The following is a 19,927-nucleotide window of genomic DNA, read 5'->3' as shown; positions in this document are numbered from 1 at the left end:
GATGTACTGTTTCTGCTGCATGCCTTTTCTACAGATACTTCCAATGGCCCTGTTCTTCTGAATTTTCTTCTGTAATTCCTGCTCTCTCAACAAAACAAGTCCGAACACATGCCGCCACCAAACAACATCCATTTACTGTCCAACTTCAAACTCACAGAACCAACTTTTTATCTTACTCATTTATTCATTCAACTGCTGTTTTCTGGAACAACCTTCCTTCATACATATTTCCTGAAAATTACAGTGTACAGAATTTCAAGTCTAATGTCAACAAATATCTTCTTTCGTCTTCTCAACCTCCAACCCATACATGGTACTACAGGTTCTGATACCTCTTGTGTTTGGGGTTTTCATAAAAAAAAAAAATGCTCATTTGTTATTCTGTTTCTTTTTAAATATTTATTCGATTTTACGAGTGAAAAAAATCTGCTTGCAAACATACGCTGATCCGAACAAAGTAGCCATTTTCATGGCATTTTCTATTATTAGCGGAATATCTTCAGATGGGAAAGCCTTGTAGAATTCAAATAGTTTATTTTTGCTGTCTATATACTTATTTTTGAATCATATTTTGGCTTGAAGATCAATAATTTCAAGTTGCAATCTGGGATTGTAGTTTTCAGCCATAGAAGTAAATGGGTTCTCAAACAAAAGCTTATGTTTTTTTCATGGGATTTTATATCAGAAAATCGACTTTCAAACTTGTCAAAAAGTAATTGTAATAACGAAAGGCAATGATTCTTTGGAAATGTGTTTCTCCTTTAGCTCAGTACAACATTAAAAGTGAACTAAATTGTCTTGCTCCACTGGGATTTAAATAATAACTACTTATTCTGAAATTATTTGATGTCACCAAACAAACGAGACCAATTTTCCTTTTCCTTGTAGTTTTAAGAGCATTTTTAAATGACTAGATATGTATGAATGAATTGCAAGATCAAACAGCCACTCCATATTTGATAGTTTTATTGGTTTCCCTTTTTCTGTGTTGAAACATTCGGTGATGTTTCAACAGCCACATTAAGGCCATGTGATTTTGTAAAATTTACAGTTGAAATAACCACATTCATAACGTGTTGGAGATCCAACACTTTCCCATAAAGAGCTTCTTGATGCACGATGCAGTGAATTCCAATCAGAGTTTCAGCTCCGATATCTATAATTTTCTTGGTTATTCTACCCATAAGCCCAATATTTTTACCAATCATATTATTTGCACCGTCAGTTGTGACTCCTATCAGGTTGGTGATTGATTGATTGGCAGAAATTTTCAAAAAGATTTTCACCTGTAGTTGTTCTGCGCATACTCTATAGATCAGCTAAATCTTCAACTGGTACAAAATTATCATTAATTCCACGTATGAGATGAGGAGTTGTGCTGTGTCATTTACATCAGTATTGTCGTCCAGTGCCACACTAAAATATTTCATTTGTTTTATGTTTTCCAAAAATTGTTCGAACAAATTCTTTCCAATATCTTCTACTCTTAGCATAATTGTTTGTCGAGACCAACTAATGTCTCGTATCACTGTTCATTTCTCCAGACAAATTTCTTATACAACTTTTAACAAACAATGCTTAACAAATTCACCATCACTGAATGGTTTACTTTCAAAAGAGATCAAATGTGCAACAAGATTTAGAAAATCTTGATAACTGGCACGTACAGCAGATAAAGTTCTTGACTGATACATTTTCAGTATGTTTTGTTGTTTTCTTAATTCTTTTTGTAACTTTGAACACTTTTCTTTTCGCAGCACTCCTTTATGTTGATTATAAGATTTATGATTGGAATTAGTGTCATTTTAAATTATATTCTTTAAAAACTCACACAGTCTCCTGACACCAAACACACTGCTTTTTTGTCGTAATCAATGAAGAAATTTTTTTTTTTTTTTTTTTTTTTGTTAGTTGTTGTTGCATCGAGTTCTGTGGCCATAATGCACCTCCCAAAGTTTTTGCATTTACTCTGATCCAAGCCCAGGGCAGGATTCGAACCCGCGACCTTTGGGTTTCCAGGTAGGCACTTTACCCACCTGGCTAGCCCAGTCAGCTCAATGAAGAAATAGTCTTCAGTCCACCTTGGAACAAAAACCTGACACTACAAATCGATTTTTCCCTTTTGGAACATTTTTAAGAATGATTTTTTTAATTCAATACAAATTAATAATTAATTCAATGCAATGAACAAGCTACATCAAAATACATAACTGTATTTAGCGTACATATGACTGCACTGAACCACATGTACATGTTTGATACAGTTGAGCTGGACGCTTGCATGCCTGTACACCGGTGATCAATGCAGATTTAGTTCACTTTCCGTGTGGGCCTTATAAAAATTATTCACGGGCCGTAGGCTGGACACGACTGCCACAGACCAATAATTTTAGTGTTATTATAATATATTTTTATGAATTATTTCATTGCACACTAGTACAATGAAAATTTTCATTCATTGTACTGAAATTATTTTTTAAATAAAAATAATGCAGCAATACTTTTTTATTTATTTTACTGTACCAGTTTTATAATGTTTTATTTTACTATACCAGTTTCATAATGAGTTCCTGCATTAAAGTTGTTTTTAACGGCTGCCGCTGTGACATTATCAGTGACACTATCAGTCTCAGAGTAGAGTGGCAGCAACTCATTATGCACCTGGTACATAATTTTCTGATGTATTTTTTAAATTATTTTCAATGGGACCAAGTGACAATGTTATCAAATGAAATTCCAAATGTGAAAGCATTCAGGGAAGTAATCACAGAAGCTACTATTTTTTTTTTTATACCAGATAAGAAATACTGTTCAAGATTTAGACTGAAATGGAAGTGAGATTAACTGATGATACTAGTGGCAGAGAAGAAAAATGTATGAGATCATAAATTATCAATAATACAGAAAATTACAGTAAGTACAAACTAGTCTGCAAAGAAGTCATTAAGGGAGCTCAGCAAGATAAGACAGATTATAAGGTCTTCAACTAAGTTCAAGATTTAACCAAAGACATGAACGGCATAACTAACTGATGATTCTAATCAGTTTGCTGACAAAATTAATGTATATTTTGCAACTACATTCACGCACAAAGGTTTTTAGTGATGGGGATACCTAAATTATATGAAGTTATAACTGAGAACTAAATCATTTTATGATACTTAAGATAAAAGTGAAAGAGAAATTGAAGCTAAAAGGGAATAAGGCACCTAAGGTTGATGGAGGAATCTATCCAATATATACTCTAATATATTCTTGTGACCAGCAAAAGAGGTAGGCAGACCTTTAGCCAACACCATGAGGGCATCCCTTTGGTGGGGGGGGGGGGGCACGAAGGTTCCTGCACATCAGAGATGTGCAAATTTTTTCTATTCACAAAGGGTGGGGTGGATCAAATAGTGAAGTGAGTAATTAGAGGGCCTGTAAGGTTGACTTCTTCTCTAGATAAAATAATAGAATCAATGTTTAAAGAAGTAATGCAAGATCAATTTGACATCTTCAAAAAGGCCTATGAGGCTGGGCAATTCCATATTGAAATAATTACACTCAAACACCAGCCAAGCGGTTAAAATTTTATTATAAAATATACAATAAAATAAATATGATACAAATATCGGTTAAACCAGACTATTACAATAAATACAATAAAATAGGTTAAAACAATTAAAAACAATGCTAAAATCGTTAAAATATACTAAAATACCCTGAAGATGCAGTCATAACTGACCATGCCCATGGGTTCTGGGAATGTAAGTGGCTCGAGAGCTTACGAATTGGTGCATCAAGTCATAATACTATCAACAGGGACAGGGGTATGTGTTTACACCCCCTGTTTGAGGCAGTTGTCCTTAGATGTGATGATCGATTTCGTATGGCACGCTCCCAAGCCACTTCCGTTTCCGGTGCGCAAGTGGGAAATGCCGACTATGTGCCTGGTGATTCACGTGTTTGAGTGCCATGGGCCTGTTACTTAAGGATGTGTCGTGCCAGTAATAGTACACTGTTGAGGAAGGAGACAGCGGTCTCTGAAAGCTTCAGTATTGTAGTATATTTTAACGATTTTAGCATTGTTTTTAATTGTTTTAACCTATTTTATTGTATTTATTGTAATAGTCTAGTTTAACCAATATCTGTATCATATTTATTTTATTGTATATTTTATTTTATCATATTTTATAGTAAAATTTTAACCGCTTGGCTGGTGTTTGAGTGTAATTATTTCAATATCAATTTGACTGGAATGCAATTATATGGCAATCACAGTATGAATCTGTTAAGGGAATACGAGTATTGTCTGACCAATCTCATTAGCCACCATGACACAGTAATAAAGGAACTGGTTGCAAAACATAATTTTGACATTATATACTAAGATTTCAGTAAAGTTTTTAACTTCATTTGAAGAACTAATATACAAATTAGAGCAATGCAGCATTAGATGCTGTTGGTAACATCATCAACTGATGATGTTACCAACAGCAAACTCAAAATGGGAAACATTCAAGGAACTAATCTTGGAGGCTACCAGGCTTTACATACCAACTAAGAAATATTGTTCAAGGTTTAGGCCTAAATGGTTATCAGATGAACTAATGAGACATGTGGCAGAGAAGAAAAATGCATGGGATACATACAAATTAATGGGTAACATGGAAGCCTATGATAGATATAAGTTGGTCTGTAACCAAGTCACAAAGGAGATTAGGCAGGCAAAGGCAGACTACGAAAAATCCTTGGCAAAGGATGCAAAGAAAAACAGAAAAGAGTTCTTTACATATTTAAACTCAAGAAGGAAAGGGATGAATCAGATTGGTCCACTGGATATTGATGGTTCAACAGTTGAGGATCCTGCTCAGGTGGCTAACAATCTAAACGAGTATTTTGCATCTACATTCACGCATGAGGAGTTATTCAGGAAGGAGAATGATGTAGGTAAAGTAAACATTGGCAGTGAGCTGGATGATTTTGTAATAACTGAGAGGAAAGTGGAGGAGAGATTGTTGAGGATAAACATAAAAAAGGCACCTGGGGTGGATGGGATCTATACAGTTATATTAAAGGAGGCAGAAAAGGAAGTAAGCAAACCCCTAGCCATAATTATGAGAGCTTCTTTGGACTCAGGTGAGGTACCCATGGACTGGAGATGTGCAAATGTAACCCCAATTCACAAAGGAGGATCAAAGGCTGACACAAGTAATTATAGACCTGTTAGTTTAACTTCTGTTCCTGGTAAATTAATGGAGGCACTGGTTAAAGAAGCACTGCAGGATCATCTAGACAAGAATTCAGTTATAGCTCAGACGCAGCATGGTTTTGTTAAGGGCAGGTCTTGCCTGACCAATTTGATTGGATACTATGATGTAGTCACAAAAGAACTGGATGCAGGGAATAATTTTGATATTATATATTTGGATCTTAGGAAGGCTTTTGATACTGTTGCACATGGAAGACGGCAGCACAAATTGGAGCAGTGTGGCATTGGAGGCAAATTGCTGCTATGGATAAGGGGATGGTTGAGTGGCAGAAGACAGAGAGTGGTAATCAATGGACACTGCTCAACGTGGACTAATGTTATTAGTGGAGTTCCTCAGGGTTCAGTGTTGGGTCCATTGTTGTTTTCGGTGTTTATGAATGATATTGATGATGGGATATCAAGTTTAATGTCCAAGTTTGCAGATGATACAAAGGTTGGCAGGGTTGTTAAGGACACTACTGACGCTATGCTGCTGCAACAGGATCTGGAAAGGTTGAACAGATGGGCTGAGAGGTGGCAAATGAAGTTTAACATTGACAAATGTAAAGTACTACATATGGGAAACAGTAACCCCAGAGCAATGTATCACCTCTGCAGTACTACACTGACAGTGGTGGAGAATGAAAAGGACCTGGGGGTAATTGTGCAGGCAGATATGAAGTTCTCTGAGCAGTGCAGACGAGCTGCAAGAGTAGCTCATGGTGTCTTGTCAATGATATACAGGAATTTTTCTAGCAGGGATAAGGAGGTGATTATTCCCTTGTATAAGGCAATGGTTAGGCCACATCTTGAGTACTGTATACAGGTCTGGAGGCCTCATTTCAAGAAGGATGTAGAGCTGCTGGAATGGCTACAGAGAAGGGCAACAAGATTGGTGAATGGAACAAAGGGTTGCTCTTACGAAGAAAGGCTTAAGTTTTGCAAATTACAGAGTCTGGAGACTAGGCACCGGCGAGGTGATCTGATAGAGGTGTATAAGGCTTTGAATGGTTTGAGCATGCTCAATGCCAATGGGATTCTTCATCTTGCTCAGAATAATCACCTCAGAGGGCATAAATTCAAATTTAGGAAGGACGGATGTCGGATAGATGTGTGGAAATTTGCCTTTGGCCAGCGAGTGGTTGGTTGGTGGAACCGACTTCCATCACTTGTTGTTGAAGTTGATAGCCTAAACAAATTTAAAGCTCAACTGGACAGGTATTTTGAACGAACGGAGGGGTGAAATGGGAGTGGTATGTGTTTTTTTTTTTTTTTTTTTTTTTTTTTGGCTGATGATGCAAGAAAGCTTGCTTTCTTGCATCATATGCCTCTGCTAATGCTAATGTTATTATTGCAGATAAAGGGATCATTCATTGACAGAAGCAAAGGGGCACTGCTCTTCCTGGACTAATGTTATCAGTGGAGTTCCTTTGAGTTCAGTGCTGGGCATTACTGTTATTGTTTTCAATATTTATTAAAAATACTGGTGAAGGCATTTCAACTTTATGCTGCAATTTGCTAATGATACAAAGGTTGTAAGGGTGGTTAGTGATAGGAATCAGGGTATGAAACCACAACAACAACAACTACAGAAATTAGGCAGATCAGTGAGAAGTGACAGTTGAGGTTTAACACTGATAAATGCAAGGTAGCAGTTACCCCAAAATAATATACCAACTGGGTGTTACCACCCAACTACAGAAGTAGCAGAAAACAAAAAGACTGTCTAATTGTCCAGTCTGACATGAAATTCTCTGAGCAGTGCAAATGGGTTGCTAATACAGCAAATATGGTTCTCAATAATAAACAGAAATTTTGCCTTGGACAATGGGATGATTATTGAGTACTGCATACAGATCTAGAAGCTTCAATTTAGGAAGGGTGTAGATCTGTTGGAATGGGTACAGAAGATAAGCACAAAAAAGAGTACAGAAGATAAGCACAAAAAAAGAGTACTCTTACCAAGAGTACTCTTTTTTTTTGTGTGCATCCACGAGGAGATCTGAAATATTTTGAAGTGTTTTAATGTTTCAAATGGATTGAGTAAACTAAATGCTGCTGACATCCTTACTCTTTCGTGTATGATATGGGCATAAATTTAAATTGAAAAAGAATAGTTGCAGAATATATTTGCAAGAATATTTGCTGATGCTATCGAGGCAGTGTTAGGTGGGTCGGAAAACTGATAGCTTCGGGGGAGACAAAGACGAATAGATTAAAAGTAGCCACTGGCAGAGGTGAAAGAGATTCTTGCACTGCTTCTATTGGAATGAGCAGAAGCCTGAAAAACAAGATGCAGGATATTTCAGAGACTGCTGGGAGTCATTGCGGAACAAGAAAACACATGGGTTGTGTTAGGGTAGCTAAGAATAGAAATAGGTGCATGTATACTTGCGTGTACACCAATGCTAGGAGTTTAGTAAATAAATTTGATGAATTTGAGGTATTGCTCAAAACATCAAAGGCAGATATTGTTGGGATATCAGAGACGTGGTTTCACACAGATATAAGGAATGCAGAACTGGAATTTGGGGAGTACAACGTCTACAGAAAGGATAGACTGGATAGGAAGGGAGGAGGGGTTATGCTATTAGTTAAGAAATACATAAAATCCAAGGAAGTGAAGCCAGTGGACATCGCTGGACAGTGCAGTGTCGAGTCAGTTTGGTGTGACATAAGCATTGGGAGATCAAAATTGAGAGTAGGAGTGTGCTATAGGCTTAATGACTCTGATGAGTATAATAAGAAACTGTACAGGGAAATAGAGTGGGCCAGTTAATCAGAGAGTCTTATAATGGGAGATTGTAATTTCCCAGATATTGACTGGAATTTGGGGGCTGGTCACTCACACACTAGCAAGGCTTTTGTTGATTTACTGGATGATTGTTTTCTACATCAGCATGTTCGGGAGGCAACTCTTGATTTGATTATCAGCAGTGATTCTTCATGCATTAAGAATCTGCAGATAAATGAACCACTAGGTGGCAGTGATCACAGTGTGCTGATATGGGATTTACTCAAAGAGGTAACTACCATTAGGGGTAAAGGGAAGGGTTATTGCTTTCGTAAAGGCGACTACAATGGACTGAGACAGTATTTAAATTCTATACAGTGGGACCAACTGATGTTACCAACAGCAAATCCAAAATGGGAAGCATTCAAAGAACTTATCTTGGAAGCTACTAGGCTTTATATACCAACTAAGAAATATTGTTCAAGGTTTAGGCCTAAATGGATGTCAGATGAACTAATGAGGCATATGGCAGAGAAGAAACATGCATGGGATACATACAAATTAACACATGACACAGAAGCCTATGATAGATACAAGTTGATCTGTAACCAAGTTACAAAGGAGGTTAGGCAGGTGAAGGCAGATTACGAGAAATCATTGGCAAGGGATGCAAAGAAAAACAGCAAAGAGTTCTTTACTTATGTAAACTCTAGAAGGAAGGGGATGAATCAAATTGGTCCACTTGATATCGATGGGTCAACTGCTGATGATCCTGCTCAGGTAGCTAACAAAATAAATGAATATTTTGCATCGACATTCACACATGACGAGGTATTTAGCGAGGGGAATGCCAGAGGTGTATTCAACTCTAGCAGTAAGCTAGAGAATCTTGTAATAACTGAGAGTAAAGTGGAGGAGAAATTGATGAAGATAAACACAACAAAGGCACCCGGGGTGGATGGGGTCTATCCAGTTATATTAAAGGAGGCAGCAGAGGAGGTAAGCAAACCCTTAGCCATAATTATGAGAGCTTCCTTGGACTCAGGGGAGGTACCCACAGACTGGAGATGTGCAAATGTGACCCCAATTCTCAAAGGAGGATCAAAGGCTGACAAGTAATTATAGACCTGTGAGTTTAACTTCTGTTCCAAGAAAATTAATGGAGGCACTAGTTAAAGAAGCACTGCAGGATCATTTAGACAAGACTTCAGTTATAGCTCGGACACAGCATGGTTTTGTTAAGGGGAAGTCTTGCCTGACCAATTTGATTGGATACTATGATGCAGTCACAAAGGAACTGGATGCAGGGAATAACTTTGATATTATATACTTGGATGTCAGAAAGGCTTTTGATACTGTTGCACATGGAAGACTGCTGCACAAATTGGAGCAGTGTGACATTGGAGGCAAATTGCTGCTGTGGATAAAGGGGTGGCTGAGGGGGAGAAGACAGAGAGTTGTAATCAATGGACACTGCTCGTCGTGGACTAATGTTATTAGTGGAGTCCCTCAGGGCTCAGTGTTGGGTCCATTATTGTTTTCTGTATTTATAAATGATATTGACGATGGTATATCTAGCTTAATGTCGAAGTTTGCAGACGATACAAAGGTAGGCAGGGTTGCCAAGGACACTACTGACACTATGCTGCTGCAACAGGATCTGGAAAGGTTGAGCAGATGGGCTAAGAGGTGGCAAATGAAGTTTAACATTGACAAATGTAAAGTACTACACATGGGAAACAGCAACCCCAGAGCAACGTATCAACTCTGTGGTACTACACTGACAGTGGTAGAGAATGAAAGGGACCTGGGAGTGGTTGTGCAGGCAGATATGAAGTTCTCTGAGCAGTGCAGACAGGATGCAAGAGTAGCTCATGGTGTATTGTCAATGATATATAGGAATTTTTCTAGTAGGGATAAGGAGGTGATTATTCCCTTGTATAAGGCAATGGTCAGGCCACACCTAGAGTACTGTATACAGTTCTGGAGGCCTCATTTCAAGGAGGATGTAGAGCTGCTGGAACGAGTACAGAGAAGGGCAACAAGATTAGTGAATGGAACAAAGGGGTGCTCTTACGAAGAAAGGCTTAAGTTTTGCAAATTACAGTGTCTGGAGACTAGGCACCAGCGAGGTGATCTGATAGAGGTTAAAGCCTTGACTGGTTTGAGCATGCTCAATGCTGATGGGATTCTTCCTCTCACTCAGAATAATCACCTGAGAGGACATAAATTCAAATTGAGGAAAGACAGATGTAGGATAGATGTGCGGAAATTTGCCTTTAGCCAGCAGGTGGTTGGTATGTGGAACAGACTTCCATCCCTTGTTGTGGAAGTTGATAGCCTAAATAAGTTTAAGGCTCAGCTGGACAGGTATTTCGAACGAACAGAGGGATGAAGTGGAAGTGGTTTTTTTTTTTTTTTTTTGGCTGATGCTGCATAAGCTTGCTTTCTTGCATCAAATGCCTCTATTAATGCTAATGCAAAAATTTGCTTTAACTAGCTAGTGTGAATAAATTTAACATGGGATTAGACAACTTATTAGAGGGAACAGTCAATGGACAGATTATACAAACAGTAATTTTTTTTTTTTTTTGGTGATGCTGCCTTAGTTTGCTTCCTTGTATCATTTACCACTACTGGAGTTTACTCATGCATGGGTAATGCACACATCATTTCTACTACCAAGGTAGTTTTAATGCATTGTTTTAATTATATCTCATATTGTAAATCTGAGGCATTTAGCCAAGAAATATCTTTTAGATTTACCACTACTGAGAACTAATATTTATGAACTATAATTTATTTAGGTATCAGTTTTGTTTAAAACTGGCGGTTATCTCTGGAGCAGAATAGTTTAAAAAAAAAAAAAAAAAAGGTAGGAACATAGATTTACATAAAATTATATTAAATAAGACTTCAAAAGTTTTCTAATTATCAAATTAGGTAATTACAAAAACATTATTTTGATTTTTATATAGCTTCTTGAAATGAAAATTCTTTTTTTTTTTTCAAGAAATTGTATATAAATCAAAATAAAGTTTGCTGTAATTGAATACTTAGTATTTATCTCTGAAGTAAACCAAATTAGGTAATATAAAATCAAATTTTTTTTGCCCTAGTATATAAACAAGCAAAAGGTATTACTTTAAGATGAGCTAGAATACAATTTGCAATATTATAGAACCACAGAGAATACAGAGTATGCCCATGTATGAGGAAAAGTGATAAATATAAAAAACAAATGAATACAATAACCAAAACAATTGCTTACTTGAATGCTTTGTAGATTGGTCGATACCACAGAATAAATGACAAAGGAGGAAATAAGAAAAAATTCAAAAGCGATACAGCAAAGTTGGCAATTTCATTATCTACAATTAAGAGACAGAGCGTTCCAAGAATATTCAGGAACAATAAGAACACATAAACTGTAAAGAAAAAATATATATGCAAATAAACAAAATGTTCACAGATGTCATAAATGAAGAATAATTCCATATAATTTCCAACATGTTATGATAAAACAGATATTTAATTTTTTCAAAAATTCAACAAATTTCTTTGACCACTGCAATTTCGCAAAAATCATTGTATAATAAAAATAAATAATAAAAATTACTTACTTTGGGTAAATAATAAATTACAAAAAGCGATTACATTATTTCTGAATGCAACCACTCACACTGGCATAATGCATACTAATCCCCAGAAAGCAAAGGGCATACTACTTTAAATGTAATTTCTTAAAGAAAAATTAATTTTGAAATAAAATATTTCATTATGTATGGTTTTAATTTTACCTTTTTTCTTCATGAGATACTTGCAGCATAAATTTTTACTGCAAGTATAAATTTACTTGCAGTAAAAGTCTACTGTCAAAATAATGGCACCCCAAATAATGGAACATTCAAGCTAATGGTACATTGAGATCGGATGTTTACATACAGCACAATTGTCTTGTAGTGCCGAAAAAAGAAAATGACAAGTCACATAATTACTGTTTTTGTTTACATTTCCCATTTTGAAAGTGAATTATGTACTAATATCACAGATTATACCGCTGTTTTACATTTATTTTAAATTAAAAACCACTCCCTATGGCTCCTAAAGTTAATAAACCTCATACAGAGAAGAAAAGAAGAACAAAATTAAAGCTTAGTGACAAACTTGATATAATCCAAACTATTACATTAGGGTCACCTGGAAAGTTTTTCTGGGAAAAAACCCCAGTTTCTGGGGGGGAAAACTTGCTATCTATACCTGAGACTGACTAACTTAGCCACCCATTCAGACTAAACTTGATATAATAAAGAAAACAGAACTTGAAGTATGTAGGAGTGTATTAATGGCAGAATATAACATTAGATCGTCAACATGTTTATGTTTTTTTATGTGCAGTTAATAAAACTGAATTCTTAATCTCTCTATTTCTTATTTAGCCTCATTATTTCTGCATTAAATAAATTAAAAATAAAACTTTCTAGATATCGGAAAAATCAAAATAATGGCATCTTGAATCCCCGAAAGTGCTGTTATTCTGAAAGTCTACTGTACTATGTTTATTCTTTTATTATTGTGCAATACAGCAATGGATGATTATACGTACTGTTTCAATATGCTAATTACAAGTATGATTGAGTAAACCGATCAAAACTATTAAATCATCATACTAGTAATGCATTACATTATATTGTACTTATACACAGTAACAGCACTGGCAGAATAAAGTTTATATGCTGCTAAGGATAAATATAGTGGACCACTGATTATCTGTCAATTAAACTGAGAATAATCTCAGTTTAAGTGGCAGATAACCTTTAAGTGGGGTATCTGAGAATAATTGATTTTGGTGAGTAATCAATCTGTCACATGATCATAGCAATGACTGTCAGGTTATTGACCAATTAGGAAGGAATTACAGGAAAGTTTTCTATAGAACTGACATTAGTGAATATTTTCCAAATACACTTAGAGACATAATAAGTAAAAATTAAATGAACTGGTGCGCTGTTTTAACAAATGACAACTAATGTAGTCAGCTGTTCAAACGCCATCAAAGTAAATATACAAAAAAAGCAGATAAAGTTATTAAAAAATATACATATGCAAATATTTTGTTTTTATATTAAAATACAGTGAAACTCCTTGACCCTGTTTAAGATGATCTCCTAACTAAGAAACACCGTAGTCCTGAGAAATAGGCCTTTAAGTACTCAGATTGAAACAAAAAATATGAAATCCTTCTGCACTAAATGTAAAAGTCCCAGTAATACTGATTGCTGTAATGATAATGTCCTACAGGCTTAATGTACTTTCTGCCATTTAACCCTTTGGGATCCAGCATTACTTCTGTTATCTTTCCATTCTGGTCCAGCAGGAAAATGGGGAGAAAAAAAAATTAATACTGAGTATGAGTTCAACAAACATTATTTTCAAGTTTATGAGTTATTATAATAAAAGTGATTAATGAAACATTAAAAAACATTTCAGACATTTTAAATATTTGTTATTTATATGATTTTAGTGTTTGATATTCTTGAAACGTTCACTGGGATGCAGTCTGATTTTCTGGAGCGTGCCTCACAATACTAAAATGTTTTGTTTTTTCCAACCACTAACTCTTCTGTCACTACATACTGCAGTCTTTCTTCTTACTTGAATTTTCTTGTTTCATCACAAAATGAAGACAGCCATTCAATCTCTCTTTAGAATCTGAATTTGATGGCCTTTTTCTAGAAAGGAAATTTTTATTTTGGACCCCTCCTACTGGTTGAAAAAGCAACTTCTTTTGAAATTGCTTGTGAAAAAGGTTTTTTGAGATGGATCAGCCACCTTCATCAAAATGAAACTGTTCACAATTGAGCCTTCTGATAGCCATGAAAACAACTTTTTCCACCATTTCATTGATTTTTGAGTAATGGTCAGTTCTATCTACTGCTCCCATACTTTTATATTTACAAATACCAACTGCCTTTTCACTCTGTAGGATTTCACTCCTTTTACCTTTCTTGTTTGACTAAAGTTTGGGAATCATAGAAAGTAGTAGGCATAAGTACTGTTCTTTTTGTCTTTCCATGCCAGCACTTGAACTGTATTCTCCTTTTTGAAACCAACGACTATGTTTTTCAATTTTCTTTGTCGTCTTTATCGCTAGTGGTAAAACCTTCCTCTTTCCCATAACAGTGCACATTAGGTGTATATTCAGCTTATGTAGTTCTGAAAGTTGAATACTAGTGTTATTCTGGTCAGTGAACAAATGAAATTCACTACTCTCAACACTCTGAAAAAGTTTTTGGATGGGACGAAGCCATACCAGCATTGGTTGGAGAGTTGTGATCAATTTCTTCATCAGTGCCGTAAGATATATCATCGGGATTGAAACTAACGTCGTTCTCACTATCGAACAAAATTAAATCAAATTCTGAATTGAAAAGTTCTAATAATTTCTCCATTTCTTCATCAGACAGGCCTTTTTGAGATGCTGATGCTATGACTAAACACTTTGTTTCTGATAGAGAGTAAATACTCAGTGAACACTAAAAACAAAGAAGAAAAACTACTAACAATTGAATATAAACAACCAATCAGTTTGTGAAAGTGCTTATACGAAGTATAAATAGAAGGCAGTTCAATAATTACGGTGAAAGATCAGGAAAACAAGCTATAAAATTGGCAAACAGAAAGGTGCAACTGATGGGACGTTGGATGGGAAGAGAAATTTTATGGTGGTGTGCAAGAGGAGACATTGGACCACAAAGGGTTAAAATGCCCCATTTAAGGATTTCCTGCCTATGAAATTTGTTTTGGTCTTTATAAACAGACATGTTACCCACATAATATATCTTTATTTGTCTGAACATCAATTACTGGCACAATGACACAAGTTCCTGCATTCTGGTAGAACTACGCAAAACTTTTAAGCACTCAGATTGAAAAAGAATATAACATCTTTCTTCACTACACTATGTGTAGTGAAGAAGGACGTTATAGTCCCGTTAATACTGTATTAATTTTGTTCCTGCTCCACTATGTGAAAAAACCTCACTGATACTATTCATTTTGTCACCCTGAGAGGTGATGCTGGATGTAATCACTTCCAGGCTTACATCTTAACAAGATCGTTTTCCTCTGAATGGTAGCCAGATATATGTCCTTTTTTTTTTTTTTTTTTGTTATTCTACACTTGCAATTCAAAGGTTGTATGACAAAAAAAAAGAGCAAACACAAGTGTTCTCTGTAATGGCATAGATACATCACAGTACTTGCCACCATCATAAGTGAAGATGGCAAGTGCTCCGTGTGAAGCTCATGGAAATGCTATGAAATAAACAGGACTTTCCTTCTTACATTGAGGTACTGTACTGCTTTATTTGAATACAGAGTACTCTTCGACCACACAAACTGCCTCAGTACTGCATTCCGCACACACGCGCGCACACACACACACACACTCTCCCTGACTTACGGAAATTCAACTTTATGTAAGATTTTGCCAGCCGGTGCAAAAACGTATTTTGCATACCGTAGGAATAAATCGAGGTATCCTGAAAATATCATAATGTGAACTCAAAACACTTTTTTTTTTTTTTTTTTTTTTGTAATTCATTCCAAGTACATGGAAGTTTAAAATTTTGTTATATTATTAAGATATCTATCTCTCTAAAAGGTCATTTTTATAAATGTAAATTGAACTACCCTTTCATTGTTATCATATGTTTCATTATAAGAATCAATTTTGAATGCCTTTGTGATAAAACGAAATAAGAAAGCCCTAGTAAACTCAATCTTATTGCATTTGTGATAATACCGATAACTGCAATTGTGTGGGTTTTTATGCTATTATAGTGAAATGTGTTCCCCTTCACTGAAATCATCAATCATATAAAAACAAATTTTCAGAAACTTCTCTTCGTTCCTACTTACATATTACAATGATGAACGGAAAGCGACCAACGAAAAGTGCAAGTGGTGGTAGTGTCAGGAAATGAAACAAAATTGATTTAGAAATGAAGATGAAAATTATTAAAAAGCATGAAGCAGGACAAAGTTTGTCATCTATTGCAAGGGAATTAGGTCTCGCTGCTTGAACAGTGGATACTATTTTAAAGGACAGTGCGTGTATAAAGGATCAATGCACGTAAGATCAACAGTGTTCGGGTGTTTTGAAAAAAAAATCATGGAAACGTATTTTGCATCCCGTACGAATAAATGGAGGTGTTGTGAAAATATCGTAATGTGAACCCAATAACACATTGATTTTTTTTGGTAATTTGTTCCAAAACCTAAGCTATTTATCTCTCTAAAAGGTCATTTTTATAATGGAAATTGCGCTACACTTTCATCGTTATCATATGTTCCATTATAAGAATTTTGAACACCTTTGTGATATTTTTCTTAAACACATTTCTTGAGGTCACTACCATAAAACAATAAAAACAATTTGTACTTTCCGGTTTATTGGGCTTTTTTGTTAGCACAATCTATTATAAATGGGTAGTACGGGTAGTAAACTCGATCTTATTGCATTTGCAATAATACTGATAACTGGAATTCTGTGGTTTTTTTACATTATGGTATTATGCTGAAATGAGTTCCCCTTCACTGAAATCTTCAATCATATAAAAAACATAAATAAATTTTCTGAATCTTCTCATCATTCCTATTTACTTATTACAGTGGTGAAGGGAAAGGGACCAACAGAAAGTGCAAGTGCTGCAGTGCTAGGAAATGAAACAAAATTGATTTAGAAATGAAGATCGTTAAGAAGTACAAAGCACGACAAAGTTTGTCATCTATTGCATGGAATTAGGTCTTGCTGCTTCAACAGTGAATACTATTTTAAGGGACAGTGCGCGTATAAAAGAATATGTTAAAGGATCAATGCATTTAAGATCAACAGTGATCATAAAACAGCTTTCAGGTGATATATTGGCACCTCCGTAGCCAGGTGGGGAGGAGCAGTAGTGCGTAGCACACATTTCTTGATTAGACTGGGGTTCGAGCCCATGACCACCAAATACGGAGGATGTGGAAAGGTCGGGGAATGACCACCGCATATCCCCCAGAGCAATATGGCCTTAGTTGCTAATGCTCCTAAAAACCAAATAACAAACAACAACAAACAAACAGGTGATATATCGAAGATGGAAATGCGATTCATAATATGGATGGAAAATCTGATTCAAAAGAGAGTGCCACTCAGTCCAATGGCCATTCAAGCAAAAGCAAAAAGTATTTGTGAAGATATTAAGGATAGGTACGGCGAACCCCAACCCAAGTTCGTGGAAAGCAAAGGGTGGTTTAATAGGTTCAAGCATCGCGCTGGTTTCCACAACTTTAAAGTATGCGGTGAAGTTGCTAGTGCCAATTCTGCAGCTGCAGAGAAATTTTGTGACATGTTGGAAAAAGTTATTGATGAATGCAGCTGTTCAACTTAGCAAATTTTTAACGTTGACGAGACTGCTTTGTATTGGAAAAAAAATAACAGATTAAACATACATTGCCAAAGAGGAAAATACAATGCCAGGTTTCAAAGCTTCAATATGCTGGTCCCAAAGGAACTAGTTATTGTTGGTGACTCTATTGTCAGGGAGATGGGGAATATATTGTGTAAAAAGGATAGATGGAACAGGACCAGGGTATGTCTGCCAGGGGCAAAGGTTGATGACGCTGTAAAGCATATATCATCTTTTAAGGGCACAAAAGGTGATACTGTTGTACACGTTGGCACCAATGATATTAAGAGTAGGAGATATGCAGATTTACTTAACAAATACAGGTCAATGTTGCAAAAAAGTTGTGAATCAGGGTTAAATTTGAAAGTGTCTGCAATTCTGCCCAGACACGATAGGAGGGAATACATGATGAGAGCCTTGTCAATCAATTCAGCCCTGGAGGGAATGTGCAAGGCTCAAGGGGTAGAATTTTTTTCAGTGTGGTCTGTGCTTCTTAACAGGAGAGACTGCTTCTACAGGGATGGGATACACTTAAATAGAAAGCATGAAAGAATATTTGCTGATGCTATCGAGGCAGTGTTAGGTGGGTAGGAAAACTGCTAGCTTGTGGGGGATTCACAGACTAAAAGATTAAAAGTAGCCGCAGGCAGAGGTGAAGGTGATTCTTGCCCAACTTCTATTAGAATAAGTAGCGACCTGGACCAAAGGGTGCTGAGGGTTTCAGGGACGGATGGCAGTCATCGTGAAACAGGTGGGAATTGTTATTATTTGGTTTTTAGGAGCATTAGCAACTAAGGCCATATTGCTCCGGGATATGCGGTGGTCATTCCCTGACCTTTCCGCGTCCTCCGTATTTGGTGGTGACGGGCTCGAACCCCGGTCTAATCAAGAAGCGTGTGTTACGCACTGCTGCTCCTTCCCACCTGGCTACGGAGGCGCCACACAGGTGGGTATATGGGATGTGTTAGGGTAACTAATAATAAGGATAGGTACATGTACACTTCCATGTATACCAATGCTAGCAGTATAGTAAATAAATTTGATGAATTTGAAGTGTTGGTCAAGACATCAAAGGTGGATATTGTTGGGATAGCAGAGACGTGGTGTCACATAGATATAAGGAATGCAGAACTGGAATTTGGGGAGTACAATGTGTACAGAAAGGAAGACAGGATAGGAAGGAAGGAGATGTTATGCTGTTAATTAAAAAAAACATAAAATCAAAAGAAGTGCATCCAGTTGATATAGATGAACAGTGCACTGTTCAGTCAGTTTGGTGTGACATAAGCACTGCAAAAGTAAAAATAAGAGTAGGAGTGTGTTATAGGCCTAATGACTCGAATGAGTACAATGAACAATTGTACAGAGAAATTGAGTGGGCTAGTAAATCAGAATGTCTTATAACGGGCGATTTTAACTTCTCAGATATTGACTGGAACTTGTGAGTTGGTCACTCACACACTAGTAAGACTTGTGGATTTATTGGATGATTGTTTTCTGCAGCAGCATGTTCAAGAGGCAACCAGAGTGGGTAATACTCTTGATCTGGTTATCAGCAGCGATCATTCGTGCATTAAGAATTTGCAGATAAAGAAACCACTAGGTGGCAGTAATCACAGTGTACTGATGTGGGATTTACTTAAAGATATAATTACCATCAGGGGTAAAGGAAAGGGTTTTAGCTTCCATAAAGGTGATTGCAGTGGTCTCAGACAGTTTTTAAATTCTGTACAGTGGGATCAACTGACAATGTTACCAACAGTAAATTCTAAGTGGGAAGCGTCCAAGGAATTAATAGTGGAAGCTACTAAAAGTTTCATACCTATTAAGAAATACTGTTCAAGGTTTAGGCCTTGAACAGTATTTCAAGGTTTAAATGGTTATCAAATGAGCTAATGAGACTCGTGACAGAGAAGAAAAATGCATGGGATGCATATAAATTATCAAGCGACTCAGAAGCCTATGGCAGATATAAGCTAGTCTGTAATCAGATCACAAAGGAGGTTAGGCAGGCAAAGCCAGATTACGAGAAATCTTTGGCAAAAGATGCTAGAAAAACAGCAAGGATTTCTTTACTTATATAAACTCTAAAAGGAAGGGGATGAATCTGATTGGTCCACTTGATATTGATGGTTTGGCTGTTGATGATCATGCTCAGATAGCAAACAAACTGAATGAGTATTCTGCATCTACATTCACACATGAGGAGTTATTAAGGTTTGAAAATGCAACAAGGTTATCAAATTGTAGCAGGGTGCTTAATGATTTTGTAATAACTGAGAGCAAAGTGGAGGAGAAATTGTTGAAGTTAAACATAAGAAAGGCACCTGGGGTGGATGGGATCTATCCAGTTATATTAAAGGAGACGGCAAAGCAACTAAGCAAACCCTTAGTCATAATTATGAGAGCATCCTTGGACTCAGGGAAGGTCCCCACGGACTGGAGATGTGCAAATGTATCCCCAATTCACAAAGGGGGGGGATCGAAGTGTGACACGAGTAATTA

The 19,927-nt window shown here is 36.4% G+C and overlaps 1 protein-coding gene across 3 annotated transcripts in view; it reads right to left on the bottom strand.

Moving 5' to 3' along the window:
- The window catches only part of LOC150083270 (secretory carrier-associated membrane protein 1-like), a 202,693-nt gene that overhangs the window by 87,596 nt on the left and 95,170 nt on the right, over window positions 1-19,927 (bottom strand). For all 3 annotated transcript variants that reach the window (XM_090377142.1, XM_090377143.1, XM_090377144.1), the window contains exon 6: window positions 11,239-11,395. In XM_090377142.1, the coding sequence (XP_090233268.1) occupies window positions 11,239-11,395 (157 nt within the window). The remainder of the gene's footprint in view (window positions 1-11,238; window positions 11,396-19,927) is intronic.

The sequence above is a fragment of the Mastigoproctus giganteus genome, chromosome 7 (genome assembly GCF_048544385.1).
Source record: "Mastigoproctus giganteus isolate SK-2022 chromosome 7, ASM4854438v1, whole genome shotgun sequence".
In the NCBI taxonomy this organism is placed as follows: domain Eukaryota; kingdom Metazoa; phylum Arthropoda; class Arachnida; order Uropygi; family Thelyphonidae; genus Mastigoproctus; species Mastigoproctus giganteus.
Note: the sequence above shows the minus strand (reverse complement) of the source record. Positions and strands in the feature narration are given on the sequence as shown.